Source organism: Lissotriton vulgaris, chromosome 5 (genome assembly GCF_964263255.1).
Source record: "Lissotriton vulgaris chromosome 5, aLisVul1.2, whole genome shotgun sequence".
NCBI lineage: Eukaryota > Metazoa > Chordata > Amphibia > Caudata > Salamandridae > Lissotriton > Lissotriton vulgaris.
Window position 1 is genome coordinate 710875735 of NC_141693.1, and position 23283 is coordinate 710899017.

The following is a 23283-nucleotide window of genomic DNA, read 5'->3' on the forward strand; positions in this document are numbered from 1 at the left end:
GTAAGAGTGGTCTGCTTAATTCAGACACTCTGTTCATCACCACCCTCTTTTTTAATCGTTTTTGGCCACCACAAGTGTGGCAGGGTACACTCAGACATGAGTCCCTTGCTCACTGCACCACCAGGATTCAAGCAAGCCGGGCCGACGACGGCTGAAATGCCAGAAACCGGTCCCCGGAAGCTTGTCTCCTTTCCGGTGAAGAATTGGCTAGGTAGTTTGGTCTGCCCTGTTCCCATGAGGCACTGGGTCAGACTAATTTGCATATAGCCAGGTTCTGAACTGGGGTGATGCAGTGAGCTAAATAACGGTGATGGATAAAGCCCTGATCTCTTGACTGGGTAAGAGTGGTCTGCTTAATTCAGACACTCTGTTCATCACCACCCCCTTTTTGAATCGCCACCACAGACAAGTCTGACCTCCTGCTGCTGGGAGTCCTTCCAGCGAGGGAGGCCTGGACAAAGGGTTTCCTGCCTTGGGAGGTGCTAGCACCACCCCAGACAGGATTTTGTGTATTGGGTAGGCCAGGCCTGAAAGAAATGAGACATGCCTGGGGCACACAAGGTGCCCTGTGCATACACCGGCTCAAGCCAGTTGCTGGGGCACTCCAGCCCCAGCGCGAAACCGGACAAAGGATAGGGGGTGTAACCACCCCCCTTCCTGGTCCCATCCATAGAAGGGACCTAGTGATAGTACAGCCCCCTTTAGGAGAATAAAGGTAGGAGCTGGTCCCATTCCAAATTAGATTAATCCTGTCTTGAAACTTTACACAAACAAACTCTGGACTTCGATGTTCTGCTTTACAGAAGACTGAAGAAATCTCCCTTGTGGCCAAGGAGTGACCACCCTGCACAAGCAGGCACCATCAAGCGTTCCAGCGGTTCACTTTGTCGTCTTCCCTGGAGGATCCAGACTTCAGAGCCCGACGAGACGCGGACTTCCAGACCTCTCTGACCTCAACTCACATCTGCAGCACAGCTGAGATCCGTAGGTGCGACGAGACTCGTGGGACCGGCCATCTTAAAGAAACTGCACTTCGCTTCCAGCACGACTTTAGAGGCACCCTCGACGAAGTGCATTGAGGATTGAGAAGCCCCAGCCCCGAGCAGCTCCTGCACAGAAAATCAGCCCTCGAGCATCCACGAGATCTGCGCGGGGCCCTTTTGCTGCTCAACGCGTTGTCTGGTCACTTGCTGGCTGGCTAGTGGCCCCCTAGAAGACAATCCTTGAAATCGACACAGCTGCTCTGGTTGCTCCAGACTGGCCCTTGCTTCCCTGCAAAGGAGAAGCACCCCGGACACTCCTGGTCCGCACCAGACGCCGATTCCACTGACCGCGTAGGTTGCCTTTGCCAAGGCCTGTTGACGCCCGAATCCGGAACCAACACCGCCAACAGCGAGAGCCTGCGTGCCTCCATCCTGGTCGTCGAAGACACCACCTGGTCCACGTGGCTGCAGAGTCAAGCGTCCACTCTTCACCTGATCGCGACGACAGCATATGGTTCCTTCCTGGTTCCACTCCAGTCACTGGCTAGTGACTGAACATTGTCCCCTCTGCTTTCAGGTCTTCATCTTCTTGATTCACCCTTGGATCACTCCGGACACCTTCCTCCTGGTCGCCTGCAGCATCTTTTCTTCAAGGCTCCATTGACTTCAACGCAGAAACCAGACTCACTTTGACACCTATGCACCCGCAGCCCGTAGGTGAGGTCACAAGAGCATTTCAGTGCTCAAGGGTAGATTGACTCTCCTAGTGTCCAGATTTCCAGTCGTTTTAGTCCTAGCTAGACTGAACTGTCTAATACTTACCTTTACGCAATTTGTACTGTCCATTGATTTTGTTACGCATCACGCATGTGAGTTCACACTCTGCACACGCGTCCCGTGGGCCTCCTATTACTTACCTAAGGTTAGGGTAGTGTAGTCCCAGGCGATCCTACAGCCTCTGGACAGCTCCATTCCTTCTATCGACTTTCTCAACCCACTTACGTGAGGTGTTTGTTATTAATAAATATATTGTTTATTTTCATAACAACCTGTGTGGTGTCCTTTCATCTGGTATTCAAGGGGTTATATGTGGTAAAACAGCTGGCTTCACATGCCAAAAGAGTTTAGCCTAAGACTGCTTTGTCCATGGTACCATTAGGATAGCTGGTCTATAAGGTTGACTTACAGCCAATCACCATATGGGTTGTTTGGAATGATACAAGGTGATCACTAGAACTAGTGAGCATCATATATCAGACCAACTTCTCACATATACTATATTCAAAGCAAAGGGTGATTACACCCCCTTGCCCCAGCTGTGTTACCAGCCAGTTGTCAGTTTTGGATGGCCAGCCAGGGGTGGCATAATACATGCTGCAGCCCCTGGTAGGCCTTGGGTGCACTTATGCCCTGGGTACCTATGGTACACTGTACAATGACTTACAAGAGTGACCCAATACCAATTAGATATGTACCTAAGGTACATGGAGTCCATTTTAACAGAGAGAGCAGGAAGCCTGGGTCCTGGATAGCAGGATCCCAGGCCAACTATGTCGAAAACCAGCAAAACACTAGGCAAAAAGTTGGGGGCAACCATAGTCAGATATCCACCTTCCTACAATGGGCACTTGGTCTAAACGTCTAAGAGGCCACTAGCCAGCCGGCAAGTGACCAGACGTGTCGAGCAGCAATCAAGCAAAAGGGCCCCACGCAGATTCGTGGATGCTGGAGGGCTGATCTTCTGTGCAGGAGCTGCTCGGGGCTGGGGATTCTCAAGCCCCAAAGCACTTCGTCGAGCATACCTCAGAAGTCGTGCTGGAAGCGAAGTGCAGTTTCTTCAAGATGGCCGGTCCCACGTGTTTCGTCGCACCCATGGATCTCAGCTGTGCTGCAGATGTAGGTAGAGGTCGGAGAGGTCTGTGAATCCGGGTCTCGTCGGGCTCTGAAGTCTGGATCCCCAAGGGAAGACGACAAAGTGAAGCAGCTGGACGCTTGATGGTGCCTGCTGGTGCAGGGTGGACACTCCTTGCCCATAAGGGAGATTTCTTCAGTCTTCTGTGGAGCAGAACGTCGAAGTCCAGAGTTACTTCTTGTAAAATCAATTCAGGATAATCTAGTTAGTCCTAAAGGGGGCTGTACTACTAGGTCCCTCCTCTGGGTGGGACCAGGAAGGAGGGTGGTTACACCCCCTATCCTTTGTCCGGTTTTGTGCCAGAGCTGGGGCTGGAGTGCCCCAGCAACTGGTTTGAACTGGTGTATGCACAGGGCACCTTGTGTGCCCCAGGCATGTCTCATTCCTTTCAGGCCTGTCCTACCTAATACACAAAATCCTGTCTTGGGTGGTGCTAGCACCTCCCAAGGCAGGAAACCCTTTGTCCAAGCCTCCCTCGCTGGAAAGAATCCCAGCAGCAGGAGGTCAGACTTGTGTCTGTGGTGGCAGCATCTATTTTGTGATGCTGAGGCTCGGGTTCACAGTTACATACATGTCGTGTCCCTCTAGAAGGGTGGAATGCTACCCCGTCGCCAGAATTGGTGAGGGGGTAGTATTCCAATTCGTATGACACCTTACTCGACATGTTTTGATAATGCTATGCCAAAGTTAACAATAACTGCGAGAATTATAATGCGCATAAGAGTATATGGTATAGCGTTATCATGGAAACAGCTAAAGGACTTGGTTCCGAAAGCTGCAGACAGGCTCAGCTCATGCTAGAGCACCATCTCGCATAATTCCAAGCACTCTGCCTCCAGGATTGTTAAGGCCTGCCATAGGAGTGACTTATAGGAGTATATGTGTCCATTTTAGGTTTAGATATAGGTATACTATATCTAAAGCAAAGGGTGAGTACACCACCTTGCCCCAGCTGATTGATCAGCCAGTTGCACACGTTACTACTTGTGTAACGATATATCAGTAAGAGACATTAGTTAGTGATAGATTCCTTACCTTAGAATATCCCCAGGCGTCAAGACTGGATCTGGAAATTTTTACATAGCAGTACCCTTGCGCGTCGGTAGGCGTCGACGGCGTCCTGGGCGCCGTGATGACATCGTCAGAATACTTAGACGCCGCCTCCGCGTGCTGACGTCAGTTCTTAGACACAGCTTTTCCGCGCCAGAAACGCAGAGCTATGCTAAAAACCAACACTGGTGCCTTGAAACTAGGGCCCTGAAAGGGGATGACCGTAACCCTAGATATCGGTTCGCATAACAGGGCGGATGGGTGAGTCGGTAAGGAATCTATCACCAACTAATGTCTCTTACAGATATATCGTTACACAATTAGTAACTTGTGCATCTGAAAGAGACACGTTAGTGATAGATTACTTACCTTAGAATAGATACCCCAGCAATACCAACCCCGGTGGTGGGTCTGCGAACCAATAATCACACCAGAAAGTCCTGGAGGAAGGAACGGCCAAAGAAGCCATCCCTCCGGACTTGGCTGTCCAGGAAATAGTGTCTTGCAAACGTGTACTGCGAGGCCCACGTAGCCGCCTGGCAAATGTCCTGCAAGGGCACTCCTCGGCTCAAGGCAGTTGTAGTCGCTGTGGCCCGAGTGGAATGAGCACTCAGCCCAACAGGGGATTCCTTCTTAGCCAAGGAGTAACACGCCTGAATACACAAGATGATCCACCGCAAGATGCACCGCTTTCCCCTTCTTAGCGTCCACGTAACCAACAAAGAGTTGGTCATCCACCCGGAACTGGCGTGTGCGATCCAGATAAAACGAGAGCGCACGTTTTGGGTCCAGACGGTGGAGCCACTCTCACTCTCTTGAGGAATGCGGAGGCGGAAAGAAGGTGGGCAAGGTGATCGACTGCCCGATGTGGAAGGCTGTGACTACCTTAGGCAGGAAAGAGGGCATTGTCTGCAACACAACCTTGTCCGGATGGACCGAAAGGAAAGGAGGTTTACAGGATAGAGCCTGGAGCTCACTCACTCTCCTGGCAGAAGTGATGGCTACCAGGAAGGAAGTCTTCAAAGTAAGAAGGCGAAGAGGACAGTTGTGAAGTGGCTCAAAGGGAGCGCACATCAGAAAAGTAAGAACCAAGTTCAAGTCCCACTGAGGCATCACAAAGGGCACAGGAGGAAACGTATGCGTGATGCCTTTCAATAATCGGTTAACAATAGGGGACTTGAACAAAGAAGGTTAATCAGGCAGCCTCAAAAAGGCTGAAAGAGCAGAAAGGTAGCCCTTGATAGTACCCAGAGCAGAGCCCTGCTGGGCAAGAGAAAGAAGAAAGAGAAGTACCTCAGAAAGAGGGGCAGAGAGAGGATCCACAGCCTTTGCTGTGCACCATGCCAGAAATCTGTTCCACCTGCAGGCGTATTCCGACTTTGTGGAGGGACACCTGGCTGCCAGAATGATGTTACAGACTTGACGAGGCAAGTCAAATGGCCTCAACTGTCGCCGCTCAATCTCCAAGCATGGAGGTGGAGACTGGACAGGTTCGGGTGGAGGACCGTCCCCAGCTGCTGCGACAGAAGGTCCTCCTGAAGAGGCAGACGAACCGGGGGATCGACTGACATACTGAGTAGCTTGGAATACCAGTACCTTCGTGCCCAGTCCGGAGCCACAAGGATGACTTGTGCCCGGTCGCGCTTAATCTTCTTCAGCACTCTGGGCAGAAGTGGTATAGGCGGAAAGATGTACAACAGACCGCAACTCCACTCGCGACGAAAAGCGTCTCCGAGCGAGTGCCGACTTGGAAATTCCAACGTGCAGAACTGATGACATTGCGCGTACTCTTCGGTGGCGAAGAGATCTAACCAAGGCTCTCCCCACTGCAGAAAGAGACCTTGCACCACGTCCGAGTTCAGACGCCATTCGTGATCCATCATGCACCGGCGGCTGAGTTCTTCCGCCCTGCCGTTCAGAGAACCTGCCAGGTGTTGAACCACCAGGGTCACGCCCTGATGTGCCAGCCATTGCCAGAGGCGCAGAGCCTCCTAGCATAGGGTCCACGACCGCACCCCGCTCTGTTTGTTACAGTACCACATGGCGGTGGTGTATTCCGTGAACACCTGCACTACACTCCCCTTGACAGAGGGGAGGAATGCCTTCAGTGTTAGACGAATCGCCCGCAGCTCCAAAAGGTTGATATGGAGCCGGGACTCCGCCGGAGACCAGAGGCCTCTGATCTCCGCCTCTCCCATGTTGCCTCCCCAGCCCTGGAGGGACGAGTCTGTCACAACCACGTGCACCGGTTGGGGAAGGGATAGGGATCTGCCGCTGACCCAATCGCGGTCTTTGAGCCCCCACTGCAGCTGTCTCGCAGTGCCCTCCGAGATCAGGACGTGGTTGGACAGGTTGCCCTGATGCTGGGCCCACTGAAACTTCAGGTCCCACTGCAGAGCCCGCATCCGCCACCTAGCGTGATGCACCAGAAGGATGCAGGAGACCATCAGCCCCAGAAGCCACAGCGTCAACCTGACCGAGATCCGGGATAAAGGCTGAAAGAGTGGGATGCGAGCCTGAATATCCCGGACCCGATGTTCGGGCGGATAAACCCGAAACTGCGCCGAGTCTAGAACCGCTCCGATGAAGAGTAGCTTCTGAGAGGGGCACAGGTGTGACTTCGGCACATTGATGGAGAACCCCAGCTGGTGCAGGAGATCCGCCGTAGTCTGGAGGTGGCTGACGACTGTCTGGGGCGAGCACGCCTTCAACAACCAGTCGTCGAGGTAGGGGAAGACTGAAACCCCTTGTGAGAAGTTGGCCTGAAATATGATGCTCACTAGTTCTAGTGATCACTTTGTATCAGTCCAAACAACCCTTATGGTGATTGGTTGTAAGTCAACCTTATAGATCAGCTATCCTAATGGTAGCATGGACAAAGCAGTCTTAGGCTAAACTCTTTTGGCATGTGAAGACAGCTGTTTTAAAACATATTACCCCTTGAATACCAAGTGAAAGGACACCACACAGGTTGTTATGAAAATAAACAAGTATTTATTAACTAACATACACCTCTGAACTCTTTATGAGGTCAGAGGGCTAAGCACATGACAAACTCTTAGGAAAAACACGTTTAAGTTGCACGATTTACAATGGTGCCCTAGGGGCACGACAAACCATATACTAAGTAAGTGGAATGTGAAAGTCAACAATAGGAATGGAGCTGTCCAGAGGTTGTAGGATCGCTGGGACCACGCTGTACTAACTTGAGGTAGGTAATAGGAGGCCCACTGAACGCGTGTGCAGAGTGTGAACTCAAACGCGAGATGCGTAGAAACGTCTATGGACAGTACAGTTTTCAGAAAAAGGTGAGTACGGACGTCCCTGACTAGATAGGACCAAAACGACTGTGGAACTGGACACTAGGAGAGTCAAGCTACCCTTGAGCACCAAAATGCTTGTGTTACCTCTCCCACAGGCTGCGGGTGCATAGGTGCCAAGTCGTGTCGGGTTCCGGCGTTGAAGTCTATGGAGCCAGGAGGAAAAGATGCTGCAGCCGGTCAGGAGGAAGATGTCCGGTGTGATCCAAGGGTGGATCAGTGAAGAGAAGAACCTGAAAGCAGAGGGGACAATGTTCAAAGTCACTAGCCAGTGACTGGAGTGGAACCAGGAGTGGAACCAGATGTCGTTGTCGCGATCAGGTGAAGGTGGACGCTTGTCTCTGCAGCCACGTGGACCAGGTGGTGTCTTCAACGACCAGGATGGAGGCACAAGCTGTCCCACGCAGGCTCTCGCTGTCGGCGGTGTCGGCTTCGGAATCGGAGTCAACAGGCCTTGGCAAAGGCAACCCACGCGGTGAGTGGAAACACGTCTGGAGTGGACCAGGGGGGTCCGGGGTGCTCCTCTTTTGGAAGGGAGCAAGGGCCAGTCTGGAGCAACCAGACCAGCAGTGAAGTTGTCGGGTTTCGTCGTCTAGGAGGTCACAAGCCAGCCGGCAAGTGACCAGACAACGCGTCGAGCAGCAAACATGCAGAAGGGCCCCACGCAGATCTCGTGGATGCTGGAGGGCTGATCTTCGGTGCAGGAGCTGCTCGGGGTCGGGGCTTCTCAGTCCCCACAGCACTTGGACGAGGATGCCTCTGAAGTCGTGCTGGAGCGAAGTGCTGCTTCTTTCAAGATGGCCGGTCCCACGTGTCTCGTCGCACCCACGGATCTCAGCTGTGCTGCCGATGTAGGTAGAGGTCGGAGAGGTCTGGGAATCCGGGTCTCGTCGGGCTCTGTAGTCTGGATCCAGGAAGGAAGACGACAAAGTGAAGCTGCTGGACGCTGATGGTGCCTGCTTGTGCAGGGTGGACACTCCTTGCCCACAAGTGAGATTTCTTCAGTCTTCTGTGGAGCAGAACATCGAGTTTCTTCTTGTAAAGTTGTTCAGGATAATGTAATTTGGAATGGGACCAGCTCCTACCTTTATCCGGCTAAAGGGGGCTGTACTACGACTAGGTCCCTCCTCTGGGTGGGACCAGGAAGGAGGGTGGTTACACCCCCTATCCTTTGTCCGGTTTTGTGCCAGAGCTGGGGCTGGAGTGCCCCAGCAACTGGTTTGAACTGGTGTATGCACAGGGCACCTTGTGTGCCCCAGGCATGTCTCATTCCTTTCAGGCCTGTCCTACCTAATACACAAAATCCTGTCTTGGGTGGTGCTAGCACCTCCCAAGGCAGGAAACCCTTTGTCCAAGCCTCCCTCGCTGGAAAGAATCCCAGCAGCAGGAGGTCAGACTTGTGTCTGTGGTGGCAGCATCTATTTTGTGATGCTGAGGCTCGGGTTCACAGTTACATACATGTCGTGTCCCTCTAGAAGGGTGGAATGCTACCCCGTCGCCAGAATTGGTGAGGGGGTAGTATTCCAATTCGTATGACACCTTACTCGACATGTTTTGATAATGCTATGCCAAAGTTAACAATAACTGCGAGAATTATAATGCGCATAAGAGTATATGGTATAGCGTTATCATGGAAACAGCTAAAGGACTTGGTTCCGAAAGCTGCAGACAGGCTCAGCTCATGCTAGAGCACCATCTCGCATAATTCCAAGCACTCTGCCTCCAGGATTGTTAAGGCCTGCCATAGGAGTGACTTATAGGAGTATATGTGTCCATTTTAGGTTTAGATATAGGTATACTATATCTAAAGCAAAGGGTGAGTACACCACCTTGCCCCAGCTGATTGATCAGCCAGTTGCACACGTTACTACTTGTGTAACGATATATCAGTAAGAGACATTAGTTAGTGATAGATTCCTTACCTTAGAATATCCCCAGGCGTCAAGACTGGATCTGGAAATTTTTACATAGCAGTACCCTTGCGCGTCGGTAGGCGTCGACGGCGTCCTGGGCGCCGTGATGACATCGTCAGAATACTTAGACGCCGCCTCCGCGTGCTGACGTCAGTTCTTAGACACAGCTTTTCCGCGCCAGAAACGCAGAGCTATGCTAAAAACCAACACTGGTGCCTTGAAACTAGGGCCCTGAAAGGGGATGACCGTAACCCTAGATATCGGTTCGCATAACAGGGCGGATGGGTGAGTCGGTAAGGAATCTATCACCAACTAATGTCTCTTACAGATATATCGTTACACAATTAGTAACTTGTGCATCTGAAAGAGACACGTTAGTGATAGATTACTTACCTTAGAATAGATACCCCAGCAATACCAACCCCGGTGGTGGGTCTGCGAACCAATAATCACACCAGAAAGTCCTGGAGGAAGGAACGGCCAAAGAAGCCATCCCTCCGGACTTGGCTGTCCAGGAAATAGTGTCTTGCAAACGTGTACTGCGAGGCCCACGTAGCCGCCTGGCAAATGTCCTGCAAGGGCACTCCTCGGCTCAAGGCAGTTGTAGTCGCTGTGGCCCGAGTGGAATGAGCACTCAGCCCAACAGGGGATTCCTTCTTAGCCAAGGAGTAACACGCCTGAATACACAAGATGATCCACCGCAAGATGCACCGCTTTCCCCTTCTTAGCGTCCACGTAACCAACAAAGAGTTGGTCATCCACCCGGAACTGGCGTGTGCGATCCAGATAAAACGAGAGCGCACGTTTTGGGTCCAGACGGTGGAGCCACTCTCACTCTCTTGAGGAATGCGGAGGCGGAAAGAAGGTGGGCAAGGTGATCGACTGCCCGATGTGGAAGGCTGTGACTACCTTAGGCAGGAAAGAGGGCATTGTCTGCAACACAACCTTGTCCGGATGGACCGAAAGGAAAGGAGGTTTACAGGATAGAGCCTGGAGCTCACTCACTCTCCTGGCAGAAGTGATGGCTACCAGGAAGGAAGTCTTCAAAGTAAGAAGGCGAAGAGGACAGTTGTGAAGTGGCTCAAAGGGAGCGCACATCAGAAAAGTAAGAACCAAGTTCAAGTCCCACTGAGGCATCACAAAGGGCACAGGAGGAAACGTATGCGTGATGCCTTTCAATAATCGGTTAACAATAGGGGACTTGAACAAAGAAGGTTAATCAGGCAGCCTCAAAAAGGCTGAAAGAGCAGAAAGGTAGCCCTTGATAGTACCCAGAGCAGAGCCCTGCTGGGCAAGAGAAAGAAGAAAGAGAAGTACCTCAGAAAGAGGGGCAGAGAGAGGATCCACAGCCTTTGCTGTGCACCATGCCAGAAATCTGTTCCACCTGCAGGCGTATTCCGACTTTGTGGAGGGACACCTGGCTGCCAGAATGATGTTACAGACTTGACGAGGCAAGTCAAATGGCCTCAACTGTCGCCGCTCAATCTCCAAGCATGGAGGTGGAGACTGGACAGGTTCGGGTGGAGGACCGTCCCCAGCTGCTGCGACAGAAGGTCCTCCTGAAGAGGCAGACGAACCGGGGGATCGACTGACATACTGAGTAGCTTGGAATACCAGTACCTTCGTGCCCAGTCCGGAGCCACAAGGATGACTTGTGCCCGGTCGCGCTTAATCTTCTTCAGCACTCTGGGCAGAAGTGGTATAGGCGGAAAGATGTACAACAGACCGCAACTCCACTCGCGACGAAAAGCGTCTCCGAGCGAGTGCCGACTTGGAAATTCCAACGTGCAGAACTGATGACATTGCGCGTACTCTTCGGTGGCGAAGAGATCTAACCAAGGCTCTCCCCACTGCAGAAAGAGACCTTGCACCACGTCCGAGTTCAGACGCCATTCGTGATCCATCATGCACCGGCGGCTGAGTTCTTCCGCCCTGCCGTTCAGAGAACCTGCCAGGTGTTGAACCACCAGGGTCACGCCCTGATGTGCCAGCCATTGCCAGAGGCGCAGAGCCTCCTAGCATAGGGTCCACGACCGCACCCCGCTCTGTTTGTTACAGTACCACATGGCGGTGGTGTATTCCGTGAACACCTGCACTACACTCCCCTTGACAGAGGGGAGGAATGCCTTCAGTGTTAGACGAATCGCCCGCAGCTCCAAAAGGTTGATATGGAGCCGGGACTCCGCCGGAGACCAGAGGCCTCTGATCTCCGCCTCTCCCATGTTGCCTCCCCAGCCCTGGAGGGACGAGTCTGTCACAACCACGTGCACCGGTTGGGGAAGGGATAGGGATCTGCCGCTGACCCAATCGCGGTCTTTGAGCCCCCACTGCAGCTGTCTCGCAGTGCCCTCCGAGATCAGGACGTGGTTGGACAGGTTGCCCTGATGCTGGGCCCACTGAAACTTCAGGTCCCACTGCAGAGCCCGCATCCGCCACCTAGCGTGATGCACCAGAAGGATGCAGGAGACCATCAGCCCCAGAAGCCACAGCGTCAACCTGACCGAGATCCGGGATAAAGGCTGAAAGAGTGGGATGCGAGCCTGAATATCCCGGACCCGATGTTCGGGCGGATAAACCCGAAACTGCGCCGAGTCTAGAACCGCTCCGATGAAGAGTAGCTTCTGAGAGGGGCACAGGTGTGACTTCGGCACATTGATGGAGAACCCCAGCTGGTGCAGGAGATCCGCCGTAGTCTGGAGGTGGCTGACGACTGTCTGGGGCGAGCACGCCTTCAACAACCAGTCGTCGAGGTAGGGGAAGACTGAAACCCCTTGTGAGAAGTTGGCCTGAAATATGATGCTCACTAGTTCTAGTGATCACTTTGTATCAGTCCAAACAACCCTTATGGTGATTGGTTGTAAGTCAACCTTATAGATCAGCTATCCTAATGGTAGCATGGACAAAGCAGTCTTAGGCTAAACTCTTTTGGCATGTGAAGACAGCTGTTTTAAAACATATTACCCCTTGAATACCAAGTGAAAGGACACCACACAGGTTGTTATGAAAATAAACAAGTATTTATTAACTAACATACACCTCTGAACTCTTTATGAGGTCAGAGGGCTAAGCACATGACAAACTCTTAGGAAAAACACGTTTAAGTTGCACGATTTACAATGGTGCCCTAGGGGCACGACAAACCATATACTAAGTAAGTGGAATGTGAAAGTCAACAATAGGAATGGAGCTGTCCAGAGGTTGTAGGATCGCTGGGACCACGCTGTACTAACTTGAGGTAGGTAATAGGAGGCCCACTGAACGCGTGTGCAGAGTGTGAACTCAAACGCGAGATGCGTAGAAACGTCTATGGACAGTACAGTTTTCAGAAAAAGGTGAGTACGGACGTCCCTGACTAGATAGGACCAAAACGACTGTGGAACTGGACACTAGGAGAGTCAAGCTACCCTTGAGCACCAAAATGCTTGTGTTACCTCTCCCACAGGCTGCGGGTGCATAGGTGCCAAGTCGTGTCGGGTTCCGGCGTTGAAGTCTATGGAGCCAGGAGGAAAAGATGCTGCAGCCGGTCAGGAGGAAGATGTCCGGTGTGATCCAAGGGTGGATCAGTGAAGAGAAGAACCTGAAAGCAGAGGGGACAATGTTCAAAGTCACTAGCCAGTGACTGGAGTGGAACCAGGAGTGGAACCAGATGTCGTTGTCGCGATCAGGTGAAGGTGGACGCTTGTCTCTGCAGCCACGTGGACCAGGTGGTGTCTTCAACGACCAGGATGGAGGCACAAGCTGTCCCACGCAGGCTCTCGCTGTCGGCGGTGTCGGCTTCGGAATCGGAGTCAACAGGCCTTGGCAAAGGCAACCCACGCGGTGAGTGGAAACACGTCTGGAGTGGACCAGGGGGGTCCGGGGTGCTCCTCTTTTGGAAGGGAGCAAGGGCCAGTCTGGAGCAACCAGACCAGCAGTGAAGTTGTCGGGTTTCGTCGTCTAGGAGGTCACAAGCCAGCCGGCAAGTGACCAGACAACGCGTCGAGCAGCAAACATGCAGAAGGGCCCCACGCAGATCTCGTGGATGCTGGAGGGCTGATCTTCGGTGCAGGAGCTGCTCGGGGTCGGGGCTTCTCAGTCCCCACAGCACTTGGACGAGGATGCCTCTGAAGTCGTGCTGGAGCGAAGTGCTGCTTCTTTCAAGATGGCCGGTCCCACGTGTCTCGTCGCACCCACGGATCTCAGCTGTGCTGCCGATGTAGGTAGAGGTCGGAGAGGTCTGGGAATCCGGGTCTCGTCGGGCTCTGTAGTCTGGATCCAGGAAGGAAGACGACAAAGTGAAGCTGCTGGACGCTGATGGTGCCTGCTTGTGCAGGGTGGACACTCCTTGCCCACAAGTGAGATTTCTTCAGTCTTCTGTGGAGCAGAACATCGAGTTTCTTCTTGTAAAGTTGTTCAGGATAATGTAATTTGGAATGGGACCAGCTCCTACCTTTATCCGGCTAAAGGGGGCTGTACTACGACTAGGTCCCTCCTCTGGGTGGGACCAGGAAGGGGGGTGGTTACACCCCCTATCCTTTGTCCGGTCTTGCGCCAGCTCTGGGGCTGGAGTGCCCCAGGAACTGGTTTAGACCGGAGTATGCACAGGGACACCTTGTGTGCCCCAGGCATGTCTCATTCCTTTCAGCCCTGTCCTACCTAATACACAAAATCCTGTCTGGGGTGAAGCTAGCACCTCCCAAGGCAGGAAACCCTTTGTCCAAGCCTCCCTCGCTGGAAGGACTCCCAGCAGCAGGAGGTCAGACTTGTGTCTGTGATGGCAGAATCCATTTTGTGATGCTGAGGCTCGAGTAAACTTTAACTGGGGTTCACAGTTACATACATGTCGTGTCCCTCTAGAAGGGTGGAATGCTACCCCCGTAGCCAGAATTGGCGAGGGGGTAGTATTCCAATTCGTATGACACCTTACTCGACATGTTTTGATAATGCTATACCAAAGTTAGCAATAACCGCGAGGATTATAATGCACTTAAGAGTATATGGTATAGCGTTATCATGGAACAGCTATTAGGACTTTGTTCCGCAAGCTGCAAACGGGCTCAGCTCATGCCAGAGCACCATCTCACACAATTCCAAGCACTCTGCCTTCAGGATTGATAAGGCCTGCCACAGGAGTGACTGATAGGAATATATGTGTCCATTTTAGGTTTAGATATAGGTATACTATATCTACAGCAAAGGGTGATTACACCACTTTGCCCCAGCTGTCGTACAGCCAGTTGTGTCAGTTTTAGATGGCCAGCCAGGGGTGGCATAATACATGCTGCAGCCCCTGGTAGGCCCTGGGTACACCTATGCCCTGAGTTACAGGGTCTGATAAGGTGGCCCAGTACCAATTAGATATGTACCTAGGGTACATGGAATCCATTTTAGAGAGAGAGCAGTAGGCCTGGGGCCCTGAATAGCAGGGTCCCAGGTCAACTAAGTCGAAAAACCAGCAAAACACCAGGCAAAAAGTTGGGGGCAACCACAGTCAGGTATCCACCTTCCTACAGTGATCCCTCGACCTGAGCCTTAAGAATTGGCACGGCCCCAGAGTCAGTTTGAGGAAGCTCTTCGTCCGAGCTATCCTCCATGGCCCCGAGGGCCCCGTCGTAGTCTCCTACCTCGTCGACGACTTCTTCGGCTTTGAACATTTCGGCATCCTCGTCGTAGTCGTAGTCTAAGTCCGACGCGGGGTTCGACTCACTGATGTCCCTGGTAAATTCTTCCTCGACATCCCCTGCATCGAAGATGTCCACAGGTGCCGGTGCAGCATGCTGGGCCTCCTGGCGCGCAGCTCGTCGAAGCTTAAGCGTCTTCTTGGACCTGAAGCGGGAACAAGCCATACACTTGGCTTCATCATGGTCCGGCGACAGTCACTTGTTGCACACCAGGTGGGCGTCGATGTGGGGATACTTCGAGTTGCAGACGGGACATCTTTTAAATGGACTACGGTCCATGATGAACGGTCGATAGGGTCTGAAGCGTCGACTGGGCCTTCTGCGTCGAAAGCACGCGGGTGTAGGGAATCCGGCTCGGGACTGAGCTGGAACAACTAAGACCGAACGCAAGACTATACCGACGATTAGACTACAGACCTTTTGGTCTTAAGAAAGTTTTTTATCGATTCCGACAAGAGGGAATTCAAAGACATCCGAACCCAATGGCGGAAAAAAACAATCTGAGGATGAAGTCGATGCCCATGCGCACTGTAGTCCAGGGGAGGAGCCACCTATCTCGTGATACTTCGAAGACTCTTCCAGGACAACAATGTGCAATCATCCGGACCCAACACTAGGCGGCGATCTATGCAGAGATATGAATTCAGCAGCCCACATGCCTCGAACCCACAAATACAACCGTACCACCTCTCGATGTTACTCCATTTTCTATAAGTTTTATAGTTATGGTTTTTCTTATGTTGGCTGGGATGATTACAGCATCATGGTCGTCTTCATTAAACCCTGTAAGGTCTGCACCCAGTTGATTCGTATTTACTGAGGCTTCACCGGTTACGTTGTTGTCGCCGTTAAGCGACATTATTTAATGAAAAGAAGTGTCTTGCAGAGCAAGTTTTTTTGAGGAGACAAAAGATTAGGTGCACAATATTTTGGAACACTGTATCCTTCAACGTTGATTATACCGTAAACGAATACATAGGATTCTCATCCTACTAAGTTCCGGTGGATATTAACCTTTCACCCACTCCAGACGTATATTGGAGTTTTTACGGGAAAAGGAGTCTGTGTGAAAAAGCACGACTGAGTTACTCTAGTATCTTGCGATAGATTACCGCCTTACCAAACGTTGGCCGCCATGTAGTGTAGTTCCTATTTTCCCAATAGGCTCCGCGCATTGGAATAACAAACGATAGTTTAGACGTAGGATTGAGGTCGACTAGGTCTCTATTGAATATGTTAGACTTAATTTAGGTTTGCCAGCTAGCTCAGAGGTCACTAGAAACTTTCTCGAATGAAAAGGGAGGAGTGAACTTTCCCTGATTAGACAAGAAGGGATTCAGCTTCTGACAACCGCATAGACTTGACAACGTTGCTCCCCCAGAATAAGGAGTACATCTCCAGAGTCGTGTGAAAACAATAGACAGCTATTTCACTCAGTCAGTTGTGCATACTTCGTTTCACCAGAGTGCAGAGAAATAGAGAAACAGGCGTTTTCAATAAAAGGTGTTATTTATTGAACAGTCTTCTTTCTCATGCAAGAGAAATGAATTGCTATGATTGCAATACTTGTTATAAAGTAAAGTGCGTACAGTAAAAGGAGTATTAAGAAATAATACTGTAAAAGCATTGATATGGTTTCTGAGCCATATGATACTTAAAAGGTATCAAATATATACAGTTAAATACAAAGATAAAAGCTTGACAAAACGTACTCAACTGGTGCTTCTAAATACGCCTACCCCGGTGTACCTAACCTAAGCCTAGTACGTGGGAAGGAGTAGATGGGCTGCAGTTTAAGTTAAGTTAGTTTTTTGCCAAGTATCGGACCCAAGAATTCTCTAAGAATCTAATCAGCTCCGTACCTTGGTGTTAAGAATGGAGGAGGTCTCCTATCTCGCTTTCAGGACTCGATCTCCCAGTAAACCACGAGGGTGACTGGAAACACCGGAGCTGGATTTTCTCGGCAGGAGAAAAAGACAGCATCTTTCTCGGTGCGTCAAAAGGGAGGTACGGCTTCCTTCGGCACTCGCATCAGCTGGGCTTCGGATAAGTAGATAGCCGCTCTGCTTCACACCACCGTGTGTTGCTTAAGGCAAACGTTGATATATTTATACCTGGAAGGTGCCGTGTTTGACGTAAGGTTGGACATAAGACGTCAATTAAAGATGTCACTAAGAACTGACCGTTCTTTCAGTGCTTGCAGGAGTTCTAAGACAAATCAAAACAAAAAACGCGGGGAATTCCCAGGTTGTTGGAGGTTTGGTATGTTGTAAGAACTCGTTGTGCTTTCTAGGAGTCTAAGGAAGTAGCCTTGCCGCATTTGAATTGCAGTGGCTTCTTACAAAATATGAAATATTTTAATTAGGGTCCTAGATAAAACACAACAGCTGCATAAACACTCGAGCTGGCAACGAGTGTTGTGGTTTGAACCTTTGGATTAACGTTTGCATTCGGTTGATCCGTGCTGTGTTTGGATATGCCTTTGCTGCTAGTGTATCTATTGTAGGTCCCAGGTACTGTTGTACGTTGGAGGGTTGTAGGTGTGTCTTTGGGTAGTTCAGCGAGAAACCTAGACTGTGCAGGAGATGAATGGTCCTTGACATGTGGCTGGCACATTGCTGGGCCGATGGCGCTTGTATTAGCCAATCGTCCAGATATGGGTAATACATGTGTTGTCTCCTGAGATGCGCCACCACTGTTGCTAGGCATTTTGTGAACACCCGTGGAGCTGTTGTTACACCAAATAGTAGGACGTTGAACTGATAGTGTTGTCCTTGAATTGTAAATCTGAGATACTTTCTGTGAGGAGGGTGTATTGGTATATGAAAGTATGCGTCTTTGAGGTCTAGAGTTGCCAGGAAGTCTCCCTGCTGCAGCAGTGGTAAGACTTGTTGCAGAGTGAGCATGTAAAAATGTTCTGATAAAATGTACTGGTTGAGGGGCCTGAGGTCCAATGTTGGTCTGAGAGACCTGTCCTTTTTGGGAATGAGGAAGTATGGTGAGTATACTCCCGTTCCTTGATGTTTTAATGGGACTGGTTCTATGGCCCCCTTTTGCAGCATATTGATGACCTCTTGCTGCAACAATGTTATATGACATTGGACGGTGTACGGGTGGTATGTTGGGTGGTGTGGATGCGAGTTCTAGGCAATAGCCATGTTGGATAATTTGCCTGACCCACTTGTCTGTAGTGATGTTTAGCCAGACTGGTAGGAACTGTTGTAGCCTTCCCCGACTGGTGTTGTATGGTCTGGGGGTAGTGCTAAGAAGTCCCTGTTTGGTATTAGTGGAGGATCTATTGGCATTGCCTCCACGACCTCTGCCCTTGTTATTATTTCCTCTGTATCCACCACGAATGGTGTTTTTATTGTATGTGGATTGTGTATTAGTCTTGTATGTGGAGGATTGCTGCGATGTGTTACCTCGAACCACTCCTCTGTAGTTGGAGCGACGAAAGGAGCCTCTGTGTTGTTGGGACTGAAGAGCCCCCATTGACTTTGCAGTGTCTGTCTTTTTTCATTTTGTCCAGAGTTGAGTCAACTGCTGGACCAAATAAAAAATCTGGGTTGATTGGCCGGTTAAGAATTGTGTTCTGGACCTCAGTCTTAAATCCAGATATGCGAAGCCAGGCGTGTCTCCTAAGCAGTACGCTTATGTTGATATATCTGGCAGCTGTGTCTGCCGCGTCTAGAGCACACTTAATAGAGACATTAGTAATGAACTTTCCCTCCTGTATAAGTTCATTGGCTTGCTCTTTAAAAGGCTCAAGTAAGTGTTGGAGAAGTGGTTCTAAACTGTCATAGTGCGCCCTATCATATCTAGCCAACAAGGCTTGAGTATTGGCGATTCTCCATGAGTTTGCTGCCTGAGCAGCTACTCTTTTGCCTGATGCTGCCAAAATCTTTGACTCCTAGTCAGAAGGAGGAGCTTCTCCAGTAGTTTGTGAGTTTGCACGCTTTCGTGCGTTTGAGACCACCAGTGAGTCTAGAGGCAGTGGTCCCCTGATGTAAGTAGGGTCTAATGGTGCAGCCCTATACTTTTTTTCAATTCTAGGGTTGACTACACGTGCCCTAGCAGTGTCTTTGAAGATGTCATTTGCGTGCTTTAAGACCCCTTTTAACATGGGAAGTGTTTTGACAGTCCTTTCTGATGATGCAAGAGTATCAAACAAGAAATCTTCCTCTATAGGATCTGCATGCATGTCTACATTATGATAGAGTGCTGCTCTTTCTATTAATGAGTTGAATGCCACTGTGTCTTCTGTAGGTGATGGTTTAGCTGGGTATGCAGGTGCGTCTATAATGGGTTGAGCCTCATATGGGTCTGGTTCACCCCCCCCATGGTTGTGAATTGGGGTCTATATTTGGGTTTTGTGGATAACCAAAACCAACATCTGTATCCTGATCTACATCTGGGTTGTAGTCAGAGCGTGTAGGTGAGTATGGTGCATATAGAGTAGTAGGCATAGCTGGAGAGATAGGCTCAAAAAGAATAGGAGAGGTTGCACAGTCTCTTTTCTTTTTGAGTGGAATAGTAGAAAAGTCTTCAGCAGGCACTGGTCTTTTCTTTCTTTTGTAAACAGTCACTTTCCCAGTATTTGGGTCAGTGTATAGTTTAGACTGATCTACTGTAGAGGGGTCTGGATGGATGATCTCCTCTTCCACAGTCTTTGGTGCCGATGATTTAGGTTTTGCCTTTTTCGGTTCGAAGCCTTTTTTCGGTTCGACCGTTTTCGGTACCGGGATCTGCTTTTGAGGTTTTATGGGCAGTGCCTGTCCGTCGGTTTTGTCGGTGCGACGTCTTTCGCAGGTTGCACCACCTTTTTTGGACCGATTGGTTTTATTAATTTGACAACCTTTATCGGAAGTCCTGGCTTTTTCGGCTGTACAGGTGTTTTTGGAGCCTGTTGCCTCGGCTCGATGCCCTATTTTGGATCGATGGGCTTCAGCTCGATGCCCTTCTTCGGATCAATGCGCTTTGGCTCGACCGTTCTTGCTTGGCCTACTTTCGGTTTTGTTTTCAGGCCCCTTTGCTTTCTTAGACCAACTTTTGCCCTTTTTCGGCTGTTGAAGTGGATTTGTTCGGTTCAACGGCCTTTGGTTTCGACGGTTTAGATGGAACGCTGGCCTTCGGCTCGGCCCCCTTTGTGTTTATCCCCTTTGGTTCGACGGCGTTCGGTCCAAAGACTGTCGTGTTGATGACGTTTGGTTTCGACGGAACCGGTCTTGGATAGCGTGTTTCAGAGAGCTCTTTTTGTATATTCTTAGCCGAGCCGTATTGCGGGGCTATAGAATCGGTGTTTAGATCTTGGTTAAGGCCTGTTGGCGATGCCTCGACCTGAGTCTCTGATGTCGGTGCAATGTCTGTGTGGGGTGTTGTACTCACGGTTCGCCCTCCGTTGTCATCGGAGTTGTCTTCGACAGCTACAATGTCTTGGTCATATTCATCGACCTCGACAATTTGTTCTTCTTCGTCCATGTAATATTCAGAGTCGTGCTCGGAGCCTTGATCCTCTTCTTGATCCGAGTCTTCGACGTCAACTAGTTCTTCCTCGTCGTCGAAGATATTCTCTGGCTCCGGTGCCGACCACTGCATGTCTTGCCTCGCCGCCCGCCGATTCCGGATCGTCTTTTTGGACCAGAACTGGACACAAGCTAGGCAATCGTCTTCATCATGATCTGGAGATAAACATTTGTTGCATACAGGATGCTTATCTGTATGCGGGAACTTGGAGTTGCACTGCGGGCAATATTTGAATGGACTTCGTTCCATCGACTGTCGGTCCACGTGGCGTCGAGAAGGCCAAAGACCAGATTCGACGACCGGAGTGCACGTAAGTTGTGAAGAACCCTTTTCGGTACCGAACAAAAACAATACAGACGAACCCGAAGGCCTTTTGGCCTATTAAAGAAGTTTAAAACGATTACGAACTTGGAGTACAGGAAAATGCATCCGAACCCAATGGCACTGTAGTCCGAGGGAGGAGCCACCTATCGTGATACTTCGAAGACTCTTCCAGGACAACAATGTGCAATCATCCGGATCCAACACTAGGCGGCGATCTATGCACAGATATGAATTCAGCAGCCCACATGCCTCGAATATATATTGTTTATTTTCATAACAACCTGTGTGGTGTCCTTCCATTTGGTATTCAAGAAGTTATATGTGGTAACACAGCTGGCTTCACATGCCAAAAGAGTTTAGCCTAAGACTGCTCTGTCCATGCTACCATTAGGATAGCTGGTCTATAAGGTTGACTTACAACTAATCACCATAAGGGTTGTTTGGACTGATACAAGGTGATCACTAGAACTAGTGAGCATCATATATCAGGCCAACTTCTCACACCAATTACTAAAGTCTCAAAATTGCACACATTGCATTAAGTGCAGATATACAGCTTTTATGCATTCACGAGAACTTACAGAAGTAGACCAAGAAAAAGTGCTCCTAGAAAATATTTGCGAACTGCATTTTAGCATAAACAAATATAGTTAGATTTGTTCATTCAAAAATCTGAGTGCTTGCAAGTTCATTTTCCCTCTAAACACGTTTTTCCTAACCGAGGAAGAAGTTTTAAGTCTGCCATTGTCAGGAGTAAATTTTCAACCATTCTCCGTATTGGAAACGATTAAGGAAGTGTCAGTGAAAACACTTAAAACATACAATGTATTTGGTTTGCACAGACTCAAAAGGGCATTCCAACCCTGGAACTATTGCTTACTACTACCTTCTGCCCCAGTATGTAGATCTGCAGAAACTTGGCAACATAAGGGAGTTGCTAGTATTCAAACCCTACCTTGGCTTAATCAGAGAGGTTATATCAGAGCTCTTATATAATGAGATTGCGGCCATAATTTGTCACTGCATTACGTGGCACAAAAAGGAAAAGTGGATTTTGTTGGCGGAGAAATAGATTTATGAAGCAACTGCCCCATGGACAAGTAGATATTTTAGTAAATTCCCCACCCCTGGTCTATAGTTAAGTGTCACTGCAGACAAGACAGTAAGCCACACCGACGTTCCCTATGAGTGTCTACTAATATTATAAAGCCTACCCATGTCAATATCTAACCCTGCAGAGTCTCCTCTGCATCGGGCTACCTGTATGCAGTTACTGGGCTGCGCCCAGCAGTAGTCCCACCGGTGCATTAGACTAGTGTTCATGTGCAACCAGCCAAGTACCCCTTACCTTTGCTGTGTCACAGCGGCCTTATCTTACAAGGCAGAAACAGGAGCTAAAAGCACATGGTCCGTGGGTGAGTCACAAAATGTGAGGCTCACCAACAGTACAAAGTCCAAAACTAGGTGATCTGAAAGTGAAACATACAGGCAAATTTAAATGGGCAGAGCCCTTTTCATTACATTCCAATGTAGGTCTTCTATACTAGGGTATCCATTTCCTAATAATTGAAGTCCCAGTACTCTTTTGAAGTGTCACAATTTTGTTTACAAAGCGGCTTAGGGAAGAAGTACCTGGAAGCATTTGAATTTTACCTTAATCTTACCTTCCCCTTTATTGTGCATTCATGTTGGCTTTGCACTAAGTTGGTAAAACATGGCATATTGGTGGCAAATCCTGGCTAACTGTAAAATCAGCAAAGTGAGTGAATTGGAGAATACATACTTCGTGTATGACAGATTAAAACACGTACATTTACGCATTTTACCCCAACAGCGGCAAAATGGACTAAAGCAGCACTCGTATAATAGAATAATACAGACCTGCCATTTTTCAGTGAAAACTTCCAGTAACCTGTGAATCACAGGTGCCTCCCCTGGTAAACGGAAAGCTTCAAGGTAAAGGCGCAAAGCTTCATCAATTCTCAGTCCTTTGAAACTAAATGTCCTACAATGCATAAGAGGGGAAACTGAAACCTTTTGAACACAGACATCCCAACAGCACTACTAGTGCACAATTTTTTTTATCAACATTGAAAAGAAAATATCATAGCAAACCACATGACCTTTATGACCTGACAAGGCAGCAGTATTAAGGATATGGATCACTGCCTGGTCATGGAAAACGTGATATGTTTCAGCAGAAGATAACAAAAAATAAAAGTGTAAAAAATATAGAACAGTTTGTATTAATACTGTGATCATACTAAATGCATAACTATGCAATAAGATATGTTTATGCATTCTGGGAGAAAGCAAAGAAAAAACTAAAAATGGACTCATTTGTCAATATGAAAAGATATGCTGCACACTAGCGCTGTGATCAGAAAGTGAACATTTGAACTTGCTGTTGAATGTTGACGTATGGTTCCTGGTACGTTATGGTGAAGAAAAAACATTGACAAATCATGTCAAGGAATAATTTGAACATGTGTAGATTAAAAGAAGGATCAATCCACATCTAGCTTTAGTACTGCTAAGTGAAGTCATAAACCGGATTCAAGAGCAAACTTCACCTCTTCACTGACTAACTCAATATGC

The 23283-nt window shown here is 49.4% G+C and overlaps 1 protein-coding gene across 6 annotated transcripts in view; it reads right to left on the reverse strand.

Moving 5' to 3' along the window:
- Positions 1–23283, reverse strand: part of GBF1 (golgi brefeldin A resistant guanine nucleotide exchange factor 1) — a 2509897-nt gene that overhangs the window by 1254930 nt on the left and 1231684 nt on the right. For all 6 annotated transcript variants that reach the window (XM_086922141.1, XM_086922138.1, XM_086922142.1 and 3 more), the window contains exon 19: positions 22567–22690. In XM_086922141.1, the coding sequence (XP_086778267.1) occupies positions 22567–22690 (124 nt within the window). The remainder of the gene's footprint in view (positions 1–22566; positions 22691–23283) is intronic.